Raw genomic sequence first — 13,730 nt, forward strand, 5'->3', positions numbered from 1 at the left:
GGTTGCAGCTTTACATGCTGGAGCTGATCTGTGGTAAAATACAAGGCGGCGGTTAGTCAAGGTGCGTGCGCTTGGTGTGATGCTTCGCGTATGGTTTCGTTGGATGCTGCTTGTGCTTTTGAAATGCCCTGGCTGTTATTGTGAATAAGTCGAAAACAGTCACAGGCAAAAGAAGAATGTCTAGCTGTTCAGGAATTGCAAGTTTCCATCTTAAAAGTCTGTCCCTTTGCATCAGTGCACAGATTTGTTATCTAGAACGTTCAGAGCTGATGAATGTCAAGGGACATCTTGACTAATTCCTGTTTCCTTTGTTCAGGGATATCATGTCCATTTACAAGGAACCGCCCCCGGGAATGTTTGTTGTGCCTGATCCCCACGACATGACCAAGGTAAGAGATTTGGAGCCGGTTCAACTTTCGGCTTCTCTGTATCTCGCTGTTGCTGGCTGCTTTAAGGGTTTGCCCAAATGGAGTATTCCTCTAATGCTTTGAGAGGAGTCAGGGTGAGTTTTGCAAGAGCGTAATGAGGCTTCAGGTTTCTTGGTGACGTGAAGATGGGCTGCATTTAAAATGGAAGAGTGCTCTCAAGGAAGCTGGCTCTGTGGAGAGAGACCGTCACAGGGATCTGAGGAGCTTCCGTAGATAAAGCCAGCTCTGCTTTAGTGGCTCTGTGAGCCAGTGGGGTGCTGATCCAGCTCATTTCATCCTACTGAGTGGAGCAGCTCAAAGAAGAGTGAGCTCCATGGAAAGCTGTTGGCCATGGGGTGCTTCACAGAGAGGCTGGGAATGAGAAACATCCATCAGCCACAAGCAGGGCTGGAGTATCTATAGTCTGTGGAATTTGGAGATGTTTAATTGTTGTGAGCTGGCTGAGAGGCATGTCCCCGCACCCGGGTCCTGTCCTGCTGTGGACCTGCCTGCCGGGTTCTCACAGGTACCGGGATCATGTGCAGGTCTGACCCACGCAGCCGCTCCCACCAGATCACCTCCAACAGACCTGTTCCTTCAGGACACGGGCATGGTTACAAGCCTCTCCTGCCCACGTTCTTCCCCTCCTGGGTCTCGGGGTTTTCCAGGACTGGGAATTTCTGACTGTGTCAGAGAGAATGCCGTGAGTTGGGAGGTGGAGGTTGCTCAAACGGTGTCCTTAATCCAGTGTATTTCTTGGCTGGTGCTGCCCTTTCTCCAGCCAATGTCACCTGGTCTGGCTGTGCTGGTTTCTGAGAGTTGCGTGTGTGGGGTTGCTTTGGCCTTGCCTCTGCTGCACACTTCTCCCACCCCCCTGACAAACATAGCATCTCCCAGATTCTCCCAAATTCCCTCCATGCCTAAGCCAAGCGCCTGCCTGGCTTAGTGCCCCTGAGTTTTTGGAGGTGGCACAGAGGGAGTGTCTCTGCGCAGCCAGCTCCCACCTGGGGCGTTTGGCTGCAGCTCTGGCTTCCCTGAAGGAGGAGCTAAAAGTGCCAAAACGCCCTTCAGTGGAAATGCGGGTTTGTAGAACACCAGCCTTGGGGCTTTCAACTGGGAGGTAAGAGGATCATTAAAGGAGGCTGCTTGGATCACTTGGGGAGTAAGCTTCCTTAACAGCCCAAAGGGAGTGAATTTCCTCCTGTACAATTGGGATCTTGGAGGATAATTAGCCTGGAGAGAATAGGGTCTTAATTTCGGATCCTGGCAGAGGAAATCGAGTGATTGGTTTCAATAAGACCAAACCAGCATGAGACCATAAAATTGAGGAATGCTCAAGTTTTGGCAGAAATTCTGATTTTTTTTTTCTTTCTAAAATTAGATTTTTTTTTTTTTCATATTTGAAATCTTACTGGGTTTTTTTCTTTTTTTAAGCACAGCTTACCAGCTGAACTGTGATTCAGTCTGGTGTGGACTATACGGAGATGTATGGGAGGCAGCTGTTGTGGACGCTGGCCAACCCTTGCGTTGGAAACCCGCTTTGCACACTGAGCGTGGCAGAGGGGAGAGAAGTGCGCAGCAGTGGCTCTGGCTAACGAGGGAAGGAGGGAGGGTTAAGCATGGCCGGCATATGGCGTGCGCTTGTGGAAGATGCTGCCTGGGTGGAGATTTCTTGCCTTCGGTGGGCTTTGTTGAGGATTTGACGGTGCTGCACAATTTTGAAGTGGTGCGCAAGACGGGCTTTTGTTTTCCAGATTCATGCATTGATCACAGGCCCATTTGACACGCCTTATGAAGGGGGTTTCTTCTTGTTCCTGTTTCGCTGTCCTCCAGATTATCCCATCCACCCACCACGGGTCAAACTGATGACAACGGGAAATAACACAGTGAGGTTTAACCCCAACTTCTACCGCAATGGGAAAGTCTGCCTGAGTATTCTAGGGTAAGAGGAGACTTTGGCTGTTTTGATGGGAAACCAGGAGATGGCTGCAGGCCATATTCTGCCTCATGCATCCTTCTCAGCACCTTGAGCCCTGAGCTTGCCCCAGACGTGCTTGGATGCACCTTTATGCTTCTGTGAAGTCATGTGCAGAATCGGAGTTGTAAAGCAGCTCAAATTCCTCTGCTGAAATAAGAGTCTAACCTGTCTTTAAAAGCACCTGAGAACGGAGCAGGGGAAGTATGAAGTTCAGTGGATGCTGCCGCTTTTCTCCTGCTTCCCCTTGCAAAGCCTCGGCCCAAGCACCGCATTTCTTCCGCTTTTGCGCTTTGCAGCCTGATCCTTAATGTTGTTTCAATGTAGGTTTTTGTGGTTTTAATTTCCTCTCTCTGTATGGGTTTAAAAATAAATAAATAAAATTAAAAGCCACTAAGAACTTCCTTGAGGGCCGTTTGACTGCTCTGGGCTTCCACCTACACGTAGTATGTGGGGCTGAGCGGTGGGTGTATTGGTTTACAAGCACTGCTCCCATGCTGCCTGTTCAAACAGGCCCCACTGCTGCAAATGCTTGTTATTCACCTGCTTGATTTTTAAACATGTGAAAGTCCTGGTTGATTGAATGGCTCTGCCAGAGGAATCCTGTGGTGTGATATTCCCAACCCCAGCTGTGACAGAAAGGCTTTTGCTGACTCCAGACTGGTGCAGCTGGGGTGTTAGTACATAGTTCCTCCTGCTGTGGAGAGGTGGGTGAGGAAGGGGCAGTGACAGCTTGAATTGCTGTACAGATTTGCTCAGTTAACAGGAGTCTGAGCGCTGATGTGGTGTCAGACGGCCTTTGCTGGGATGGTTTCAGCAATGCTCTGCACGTGCCGCTTACACCAAAGTTGGTCCAAGTAGCTGGTACCCATCCGCTGATAGATACTGCCCTCAGGGCTGGCAGAGAGATGCAGAGTGCTGGGAAACTCCTTCCTCAGCATGAGTCTTCCTGATGCAGTGAGCTGGATGGCAGCACCTGTGAAGCACTGAGATGTGTCTGTATCTTGGGATCTGAATGCCCGGCAGCTCCCACACAAGCTGCCTTGGTGCTCGTGCAATCGTAGCCCTGGCATGGAAGCTAAATTATTGAAGAGAGAACAAAGAGCCTCGGCCTTTGCAGAAATGGGAAGCGCAGAGGGAGCTGCAAATGAAAGGATTTAGGAAGAGCATATGTGGGTCAGCACATCCTTGTTCAGCTCACAGGGAGACAGGTCTGTATCTGGAATAGGGTATTGAGGGCAAGCAGCAGAGCAGCTTTTTCAGGGTTTTGCTTCGCTGCGTGCAATGGGCACCTTATTCCTATAGCAGAGCATCCGTTAGTGCTTTTGGTGGCAGTCCTTGTGCTCAGCGTCTGTATTACAGACTGCACAAGTGATGGTCTTGTTTGAGTCTCGAAAATCAGGTTTCAGTTCGTAAGAGTTGTTGGTTTTGACTTCTGGTGCTGGTAGCGTGTGTTGCTCCAGGCTGCTGGGCAAGGGAATAGCCATAGCTTTAAAGTGCCCTGTAAGATGCTTGGAAATGTTACTTTCCCTCAACTCGTGTGATGCCCTGTGTGTGTTAGCAGTGGAGTTAGCTCAGTTTACCAGCTCTCTTGTTTCGCTCAAGCTAAAGTACTCATTTGGTTGAGAGAATAAACTACATTGACCCTGAAAACTTTCTCAGTGTTCAGTGCTTTCTGTATCTCTAGCAGCTGTATTTTTCCTGTTGCATTTCTGTCAGGTGCAGTATGGTTTTCCAAGCTCTCTGATCTTTGGTAGTTGGAGGGATGGTGCTCACTGGGCCAGTCCTGCATTGTTAATTGGTGCTTTTCTGTTTTAATGCCTCAGCACTTGGACCGGGCCTGCCTGGAGCCCAGCACAGAGTATCTCCTCAGTCCTCATCTCCATCCAGTCCCTGATGACTGAGAACCCCTATCACAATGAACCCGGCTTTGAGCAGGTGAGTTTGAGGTGGATCATCTCTGATTCTCCAGCTATGTGTCTCTTCCCTCCACACCTTGCTCCTGGTGGCAAATCCCATTCTGGAAATGGGATCAAAAGTAAGTTATGTTGCTTAGCTCTTTTCCAGGTTGCTGGGTCTCTAGTCAGAGCTTGAGGGGGAGTTGCAAGCCGGCTCTGAACTGGAGGCTGCTTAGCTCACGTATGGTTAAAGTAACAGGTTTGTAACAGGCATTTGAGAAGTTGCTGGGGAGATGGAATGGCTCTTCATTTCTCTGCTATGTGACTCCTGGAATGGCTTCCTTGGGACATACTGTCACGCAGGAACTAAACTGTTCAGGTTTTCATGGTCTCCAGCATCTCAGAGAGGCAGGTTTCTGTGCTGACTTTATCAGTTGACCCATCTCCACAGTTGTGTGAGTCTGAGGCTCTGGAGACATGTAAAATCTTGCCAGCTTTTCATTTGTTGTATAAATTAGCTCAGCATACGCCGAGCAGACGAGGCCGTAGTGGGTTCATGCACCAGTGAAATTCATCAGGCCCAGGAGGGAGAGACGAAGAGCCATTCCCATCGCATGGACTCACTGGCCCAAATTCTGTTTGCAGGAGAGGCACCCCGGGGACAGCAAGAACTACAACGAGTGCATTCGGCATGAGACCATCCGGGTAGCGGTGTGCGACATGCTGGAAGGAAAGTGTCCCTGTCCTGAGCCATTACGGTATGGAAAGCAGGCATGGAGGGAGCGTGAGAAAGTGGGTGTGGGGGAGCAGAATAAACTTCTCTGGCTGCCCTTCCTGAAATCCTCATAGTTGCTCCAGGGAAGAGCAGTCTTTAACCCTCCCTGGTCCAGCAGAGGGTCATTGTTTCCCCTGGGGGGGATGGCTAGTCTCTGCAGCGCTGCGCCCTGACAAAGGCTGTGTTAGTGTGCACGATGGCTGCGCCCTCTTACTTGTGTTTGAGTATAAATGGGCTTTGTCGTACTGGGCGGGGAGGAAATAGAGGGAGGGGAGCACAGCTGTTGTGGAAACACATGCAGAATCTCTTCAGCCGCAGTGATGCTGCGGTTCATTTCGTGCTGCGTTCTGCCCCCGTGTGTTGCCTGGGACACCCTGTGTGGGTGTCTGTGCCGACTACCTGAGCTGGAGTTCAGTGGGATGGGGTGGCCCTGGCTGATGTGACCGTTTTAACACTGTCGTTTTGTGCTGTTTGCTCTCTCGTTGCGTTCAGGGGTGTAATGGAGAAATCCTTCATGGAATACTCCGACTTCTATGAAGGGGTGTGTAAAGAGAGACTTTATCTTCAAGGACAGACAATGCAGGTGGGTGGCAGTTAGTTTTCTTGTTGATAACACGCTGCCTTAGATAAAGGTGGTGGCAAATAACAATGTGCAGCACGTAGAGGTATATGGGGTGGGTCTGGATCTTTTCTATGAACTGTATATTCCAACTTTGAATCATGAAATGAGACCTGAGACATTCCTGTGGATAAAACACTTCCCCAAGTTCAGAGTATGCACACGGTGTTTTCCTGTTGGGTCACTACTAGAGATTCTCTTTTTCCGAGGTTCCTTTGCTGCAGATAGGAACTTTTCTCTGACACTCCTCGTTCTGCCAGATGAGATTGAGTGTGGCTGAGTCAAAAGTTACTGGAGGAGGAAGGGGTGAGGGAAGAGTGACAAGGCAGACACATCTAGACAAGTTGAATACAAGAGCTTGTTTCTGCAGGAAAGTAGACTCTAAGAAACAGATTGCCAAGCTATTTGCATATGAACAGAGATGTCTTCCTCTCTCATCAGCCACCTCTTGTCTGTCTCCTTGAGAAATTCCACTTCTACGAGAAGATGGAGGTGGTTGATTTAATGATCTTGTGTATCAGCCCTTCCCGCCCCCCCTCTAAAAAAAATCACTGCCTTCACTGGCTGTGTAATTCATAAATTGAAAGCACTCCCAAAGCAGGAGAGTTGATGTTTGGAGTGAGAAATTCCCATAAGGAAGGTCTGTATCTGCAGGGATTACTGAACTGAAGGCCGTGTGCTGGAGAGACGGCATTGCTGTCTTCATTACCCTGTGTTTAAAATGAAATCACTCCAGGCTCAGTATTCGTGAGGTGCTTGCCAGATGTGCTGCCCTGTTAACTCTGGGGCCACATGTTGGCTTGTACCAAAGATTCCCATCAGATGGGCCAGCGTAAACTCCACCACAACCTTACATAGTCCTGGCGATGTGTCTTCAATGCAGGATGGGGATAAAAGCAGCAAATGTTAAATAATCTCCAGTCTTCTGCCTCTGATTTGGCTACATCTCAGCTGGAGGCTTTGATTTACAATGAGCATGGTGATGTTTTCCTTTGGAAAGGGTCTGTAGCACTAATATAAATTGCGGCCAAGTCTTTGGCTTCTAGGTTTTAGGGGCTTTCATTTGTAATGTTTTCCCTGCCTCCTTGGAGTGGGCCTAAGACCAAATCCTTGAAATAGTTTACTTCCTCAGAGCCGCTGGTAGAAATCCAACCCACGTCTGCCTGGCCTTTCATCTGCTTTTGAAGTTTGCTTGGGTTTGTGAGGTTTCTCAAAAGAGACTCCAAACAGAAATTATCTTCAGTCTTCAACCTCTGCTGGGACAGTGGAAAGTTTAGGGGCCTCTCTGTCATAAGATGGGACTTAAGGGTCTTTGACCATTTGTCACCCAATTACTACGCAGTTTTCTTCTTTCTGCCTCTTGCCAGAAGGATAATAGTCTGTATTAACAGGCTTATCTATGGTTTTCTTCCAGGATCCTTTTGGTGAAAAACGAGGCCACTTTGACTATCAGTCCTTATTAGTGCGTTTGCAAGGAATTCGGCAGAAGGTGCAGGAGAAACACCAGCAGGAGAATACAGAAATAGACTCTGAGAGCAGCTCCTCGGAGACAGAGACAGACACTCAAGGTTGCTCTAAAGCTTAGAGCTGCGTTAATGGTGGAGAGGCCAAGCCGTGGGGATGTTCTGTCTTCACACTCTAGAGTACCCCTGACAGACTCAACAACCAAACCAATCCCAGAGCGGAGAAAACTGCGGGATGTCTTCGGTTTCTTTCTACTGCTCTGTCGGATAACGCTGAACGAGAAGACTTCATGCTAGACAAAGCCAAGCTTGTGACAGGCTACTCTTAAAAGGTACTTACTATGCTAGAAAGCCAGAGCATGTGGCATCAGGTTATTTTTTGGAAACACCTACACTGGTTGGTATTTTTTTTTGTTGATTTTTTTCCCCCCTCCCCTCCATTTGATTAAAGAATGAGATCTAGACTGCAAATCCTCTTTACAGCTTTTCTGTTCCTAGACAGTGAGCCCTTCCCTGGGGCCATGCTGAACGTGGAGCTGTAGCTGTGGGAGCGCTTTGATGAGTCCGGGGTATGACGGGGCCCGTGCACCCAGGCGAAACCTTTTTGTGCGGGTTGGGAGAGACGGAGCCTCTCTGCTCTGGGGAGGCGGTCCTCCCGCTGTCTTTCTTCTAGACGCTGTTCTAGACAGACCAAAGATAACGAGCAGTGGTGGAATCTGGGCTCCTTTCTGAAAGCTTTACTCAAGCCCTGGGTGATTTCATCCACTGAGACTTCAGGCGTAAAGGGGTGGATGAAAAGTGGAAACAAGAAGAATCCATAAATCCAGTGGAGGTGTGTTCATCATGGCATTTTGGGGGAGAATGAGAAAATCATTGGTCAGAGATGGGGACGAGCACTTAAAACCAAGTCTAATTTGTGTAATTTTAAGGTGTTAATTTGAATTTAGCATTCTAGAAAGAATTCATTCTGGCCGCTCTGAACGGAGCGGTCTTGTTTCCTTAACTGCAGTACTCTTTGCTTTCCACCACTCTAGCCAGTATTTGATTTTCCTCCCTTCTTACCCTGATCTAGATTGACACGCTAGAGAGTCGGGGGCGGTTCTAGGTAAGGAAGCCGCTGTTTGCGGGTGGAATCCTTCAGGGGCGTACGCCTCGTTACCCACAGATTCCTTTGCCAACTGGCCGGGCGCTGTAGAGTTCAACGCTTCCGTGCTTTGAACGTTTCAAACGGCAGGTTTGTACTGCGCGCGAAGGCCAGGCTTTTGGAGAGATGTCTGCTGGCTGCGAGCGCCACTCCATCGAAGAGGTACTCCCTGTACCTTGGGTGGAGGTGAAATACTCCGTTTCTCCAGGTTAACGCGCCTGGTGATGATGGATTGGAGCAGCAAAAGGTTTTGTTGATGAGAATCTTAATCAATTCTTTTTTTTTTTTTTTTTTAATTATTTTTGTGGGAGCTTTGAGAGCGAAGCACAAAGTTGCACATTGTCCCGGGCTGTCTCCCAGTTTCCTTAAACACCTTCCCACCAGCTTGGCCCCGTTTCAGATTCCTGGTGGTGGTGGTGGGAGCAGTTCCGACGCGGTCATCTTTGTTCTAAAAGAAGTGGAGAAAGAGGGGCCAAGAGACCCCTGCTGTGCGCTGTACGGAAAGGCAGTGCCCCATGCGTCACTGAATTTTCGGTCGCCGTGATTTATATCAACTCTTGCAGAACTCAGAAGCCTGCACGCTGCTGCTTGAGCAGTTCTGAAAAGCTGAGAGGTGGAAACATTTCTGAATTAAGGTGCCGTTTTTAACAACTTTGGAACGTTTTTTTTCTCTGTAGCAAGCAAACTCCCCTGGGTCTGTCATTGGCTTGATTTAGACGTAAACCCTGTCTTCCCTCGAGGGAAAGCTGAACTTACACAGGACTCACTCAACACGTAACACCAGATGAGAGTAAACGAAGCGGTGTTCACCTTGAAATGAGGTCTCGGGGAGGCGGCGGGGTCTCCCGAGAAGTCACGAGCTGTGTGCTACTTCACCGCCTCTGTAATCCCATTGTAAATGTCACGTTGTTTTTCACCGTTCGGTAGCATTGTGGGTAGAGCTGTGACTCTGCTGCCTTCCCAGGCAGAGCTGGTTCTGAAATCTGTTTGTGATGCATGTGGCGTTACCATCCACTGATACAACGAAACAAGAAAATGCCTTATTGTGGACACTATTCACATTACTAGCATGTGGCTGTAAAAGAGAAGTATTAGTTTTATAGCTCTAATGTTGTCTGTCCTACCATTTCTGAATGTTTCCATTTCGAAGTGACAATCCTCAAATGACTGCTTTAGGCAGAGATGTTTTAGCAACAGATTTTTAGACCTAATTGAGTTGAAAATATATGCACAAGAGTCACTCTAAGATACCTTGTTTATATACAATTGTACATAAGATTTTTTTTTTTTGTGCAATAAAGTTTGTTTTGGCAGAATCTAGACTGTGGCGCTCCTTAGCGGAACAACGACTCATTCACAGAGCAGAGAGGACTTACAGAACAGCTTCTCAGTGTCACTGCTGGCTCCAGGATCCTTTAGCCAGAGTCACGTTTGCGTCCTCTGAGCCTGCAGTTGTAGTAGCAGCTTAGATAATTTTCCTCTTGCTGTGACAAGGTAATTAGTTGTCTGTAATGGTAAGCAGCATTTCCACCCGCAACAGGAGAAGATTCAGAGGTAAGCAAGTATCAATTAGTCCTCTAAAACTTTAAGCTAGACACTTTTTACAAAACTTTTATTTCAAGCCCACTGTCCCTGTGTTTCAGGTGATATGCACATAAGCTCACAGGAATTGTATACAGGCACAGAGCACGTAGCAGTCAAGGTATCGCCTCCTTGGCTTCCTCTGGAGTGATTTCCTGCGAGTACAGCTCTGTAAAGAGAGCAGGCAGCCAGTACTGAGGTTCTCCTGCTGCCTGTGTATCCAGCCAGGCCATTCCTTCCTTCAGCAAGTGTTCCTATACAAACAGAGCGGAAACTGTGAGTAAAACTTAACGAAGTGGCTGACAAGCCATTCACAACGGAGGCCTGACCCCACATTTATTCTAGGGTAAGGGAGGGTCTAGAATTTGGGCTACAGTAACTTTTACTCAACCTGACCAGGAGAAATGTCATTCAGACACCCAGCCACGCCCACCCTGCATGTTTACGTAGGACCTGAGCTAACAAGATTCAGCTTTTAATGGAGATTAGTGAAGCCACAGGAATACCTGCAGCTTCCAAGATTCTGCTTTCCTCAGTGGAAGTTAGTGTGTCCTCTGCCTCTGGCCCACCGGCTAGCTTAGGAATCCCCTGTGCGTGCTGTGCTGCCATCCCCAGCAAAGCGTCGCTCTGCACTGTCACGGAATCCACTGTGCACAAAAGACCTCCGTACATACCAGCACTTGCTTTGCACGTTCTGTCTCCCACTTCAGACTCGACCTGATCTCACTGACAGTCACATAGCCCTTTTTCTGAAACGAGAGGAAAATACTGTGTGCTTAAGACTTGTGTCCATAGTTTAGAAGAATGTGGACGGTTTTGGTTACAGGCCTGGTCTAATCACAGTTCCCTGTCAGGGAAGCAGTAAGGTTCTTTCAAGGTGGTTGTATTTTAAAATCCTCTGGCTCAATACCTCTGCCAGCTGCAAGACGACAGTGTGATCCATGTTGAGTTCAGCTGGTACCGACTGGATCAGATATGTTCCACCAACAGGGATAATCCCAAAGCCGTTCCCCAAGACCTTCAGTTTCTTGATTGCACGAAGGAGATCATCCCTGAGAAGCAGAGGTCAATGCAAGGCTTTAAAGTGAGAGCTTCTCGCAAACTGCACGAGGAAGACCTGACGTGCAGAAGCTATGAGCAATACTAGCACCTTGGGGCTTGCTGCAGTTTAAGGTAATCAACAGCTGGAAAAAATTTTATAAAGCAACTTAGAATTAGTTGGCGTACACGTGTCGCCCCTCAGAAGTGCAGCCTTGCATTACAGACACACGGGCAGCACCGGAGCTGCATAAACTTTAAGACTCAGCCCCAATCAGCAATTTTGGTGAGTTGTGTCCTGAAATCTGCTTCTGTAATGACACGTATCAGTCCCTTCCTTACAGCTCAGGAGACCACAGTAGCTTCAGCAGACTGTGGCAGTCAGCTGGATTTGCAAGGGACTAATTGTCTCCAGCTCACGGCAACAGTCCTGTACACCTTAGGGCTCGCAGAGAGAGCACACTGCTGCTTTCTGAAGGGGTTAAGTCATTAACTGTGGATCATTCCTAGATGTCAAATTTGGAGTCCAGTTAACAGCAGCACTTGAAGATGAGGCTGGATGAGGCTTGGAGCAACCTGGTCTAGCGGAAGGTGTCCCTACCCATGGCAGGGGGGTTGGAACTAGATGATCTTTAAGGTCCCTTCCAACCCAAACCATTCTGTGATTCTATAAGATCAGTCACCCCCTTTTCTTCCCCGAATGCTACTCGATTCCCCTCTCCTGTATTATAGACACTCACTGGCTGACATCCTGAGCAAACTTCCCCCTTCCTTTCAGCACTTGCTGATGAAGTTCTTCCAGTGTTATCAGACCTAGGAGCCAACAAAAGGGGACAGGAAAGCATTACTGCATAGCAACAACATTACTGCAGCAGAGCAGTCAAGGGCCCTTTGTGTGTCTGCCACTGGCTCTCCCCTGCCTTCCATTCCACGAGCAGCTGTTCATTGTTCCCAGCATCAAGCCTTGGGTGAGATAAGCATCGAGTCATTTCTGTTCCCAGAACATGCAGCAGTCAGCTGTCGCCTTCTCCCACAAACGTACCACACTCAGGTTTCCACAGGCTTTGCTCTAGCCCATTCCTGGTCTCAGATCACCCTTGTACAGTGAAGAACATCTACTCTCTTTTAATTAGGTGCTTATCACAGGTATTCCAACTCTTCTGGATACTACTGCCATCCTTCAGAGACAATCTTACTGCCAGGCTCAAAGCAGTAAACTATCAGTTTCGTTCTCCTTCAAGACAGTCACTGATCCCCGCTCCTGCCCCACGGTACAGCGGGTTACGGTTTTGCTACCTAAACAGGGCAGAGTTGGTTGGTTTCTGTAGGAATCAGTAAAACTGGCCAATTAACAGTGGTGCAGCTGTAACATGTAGGAACAAAAGGCTTTTTGGGGACAATGAAGACAAAACTGCCATCTCAGTAATTTGGGAAAGGTGGTAAATAATGCTACACTGAGCTATGCAAGCCATTTTCCACAGGGAAAAGGTGCCATTTTCCCTGTGGAAAATGGCTTGTGGAAAAAGCTGTATCCCAGAAAGCTGACGCAGTGGGATCCTCACCTCCATTCCGGTGTTTCAGAGCCAGGCAAACTTCAATGATCTGCACACCCAGCTCATAGTAAAAGTCTCCAACTCCCAGCATCTCTGACCAGAATCCTTTACCAGCTGCGAAGCGAGAAAGGGGAAAGCAATTGGATCATTTAGAAAAATATCCTTCCTTAACCCTTACTGGTGCAAAGCAGCCTGCTGGCAAAGCTCACTGCGAGGACTCAGATCTGCTAATGAAGAGTCTCCACTTTGGCTATTTCCACCTCTTTTCCCCCACCCTTTTACGTAAAGGGCACCCAAAGGTACATCACACCAATTCACAAGCCCCAAGATTCCAAACACCATCAGCTCTCCTCAAGGACAGTTTCCACCAGCCCCACTGCGAGCTGTCGGTGGCAGGAGAGCGAGAGGAATCCTTAGTCATTAACCCCAGCGTCTGTTCCTCACATGCCAAAGGATCCACTCCGATTGTGGCGCACATATCCTGGAACTGGACCCGGAACTCGGGGTTTTTACGGATCTCTTGCTTGTGTTTGCTTGCAAACTCTTCCAAGTTGGTCTTAAACATGTCCAGCTGCTTAGACATCTGCAAGAAAATTGCAGAGAAACGTTTCTGTCTTAACACTTACTTAAAGCAGTTTTTGCATAAACACAGGCACTGAGCAGGGTCCTCCAGAAACACTCGGGTCTCCGACGTGCTGCCCACCCAGCACAGATGCCCCCCGTGGTCTTAAAGGAAGGAAACAAGATCAAATCGCTCGATGAAATCAGAATTCTTCACACTTCTAACACTGAACTTACTTAAACCAGGATCAGCCCACAGTGTAGATGAGACAAGGCAAAGGGCTGCTATGAACCAAGAGATAGGCTCAGAAAGGGGGGCAACGCTTATTATGGGATGTGCCTGGGGCAGAAACAGTTCTACATAAACGAGATGTCACTGAGGTCTCGGGAAGGGAGGTGGAGTGGGACCTGTAGCAGACATCACAGCTCTTGGATGGAAAGGCAGCCCCGCGCGTGCCGTCATTAGCCACGCTGCTCACGGATAATGCTCTGGACGCTGAAGCAGAGGAGGAAGCAAAGCCCCGGTTTGCGGCTGGGCTCACAACCAGAGTTATTCCCACTGCCAGGGCAGGGGTTGATCTCCCACCTGGGCCAGCTGGTCTTCGGCCAAGACTGTCCCTCGCTCCTTGTACTTTGCCTGCAGGAGGAAAACGGGAAGATGGAGACAGCGCTGACAGGCAGACGAGCAAGTAACCAAGACTGGACGAAGGAGATGA

The 13,730-nt window shown here is 48.6% G+C and overlaps 2 protein-coding genes across 2 annotated transcripts; one reads left to right on the top strand and one right to left on the bottom strand.

The window, feature by feature from the left end:
- Positions 1–311: 311 nt before the first annotated feature.
- Positions 312–7,605, top strand: UBE2Z (ubiquitin-conjugating enzyme E2Z). The gene is made up of 6 exons (XM_010148930.1): positions 312–389; positions 2,162–2,349; positions 4,209–4,320; positions 4,926–5,038; positions 5,548–5,638; positions 7,089–7,605. Exons 1-6 carry the CDS (start codon positions 324–326, stop codon positions 7,257–7,259), a joined length of 741 nt encoding a protein of 246 aa, XP_010147232.1. The 5' UTR covers positions 312–323; the 3' UTR covers positions 7,260–7,605.
- A 2,273-nt stretch (positions 7,606–9,878) lies between these two features.
- Positions 9,879–13,648, bottom strand: SNF8 (SNF8, ESCRT-II complex subunit). Its single transcript, XM_010148931.1, has 7 exons — positions 13,601–13,648; positions 12,898–13,036; positions 12,463–12,567; positions 11,641–11,713; positions 10,773–10,914; positions 10,537–10,611; positions 9,879–10,116 (listed from the first exon to the last, which is right to left on the bottom strand). The coding sequence occupies exons 2-7, from the start codon at positions 13,034–13,036 to the stop codon at positions 9,979–9,981; spliced, it is 672 nt and encodes a 223-aa protein (XP_010147233.1). The 5' UTR covers positions 13,601–13,648; the 3' UTR covers positions 9,879–9,978.
- Positions 13,649–13,730: the final 82 nt, after the last annotated feature.

The sequence above is a fragment of the Eurypyga helias genome, unplaced genomic scaffold, assembly GCF_000690775.1.
Source record: "Eurypyga helias isolate BGI_N326 unplaced genomic scaffold, ASM69077v1 scaffold15243, whole genome shotgun sequence".
Classification (NCBI taxonomy): Eukaryota; Metazoa; Chordata; class Aves; order Eurypygiformes; family Eurypygidae; genus Eurypyga; species Eurypyga helias.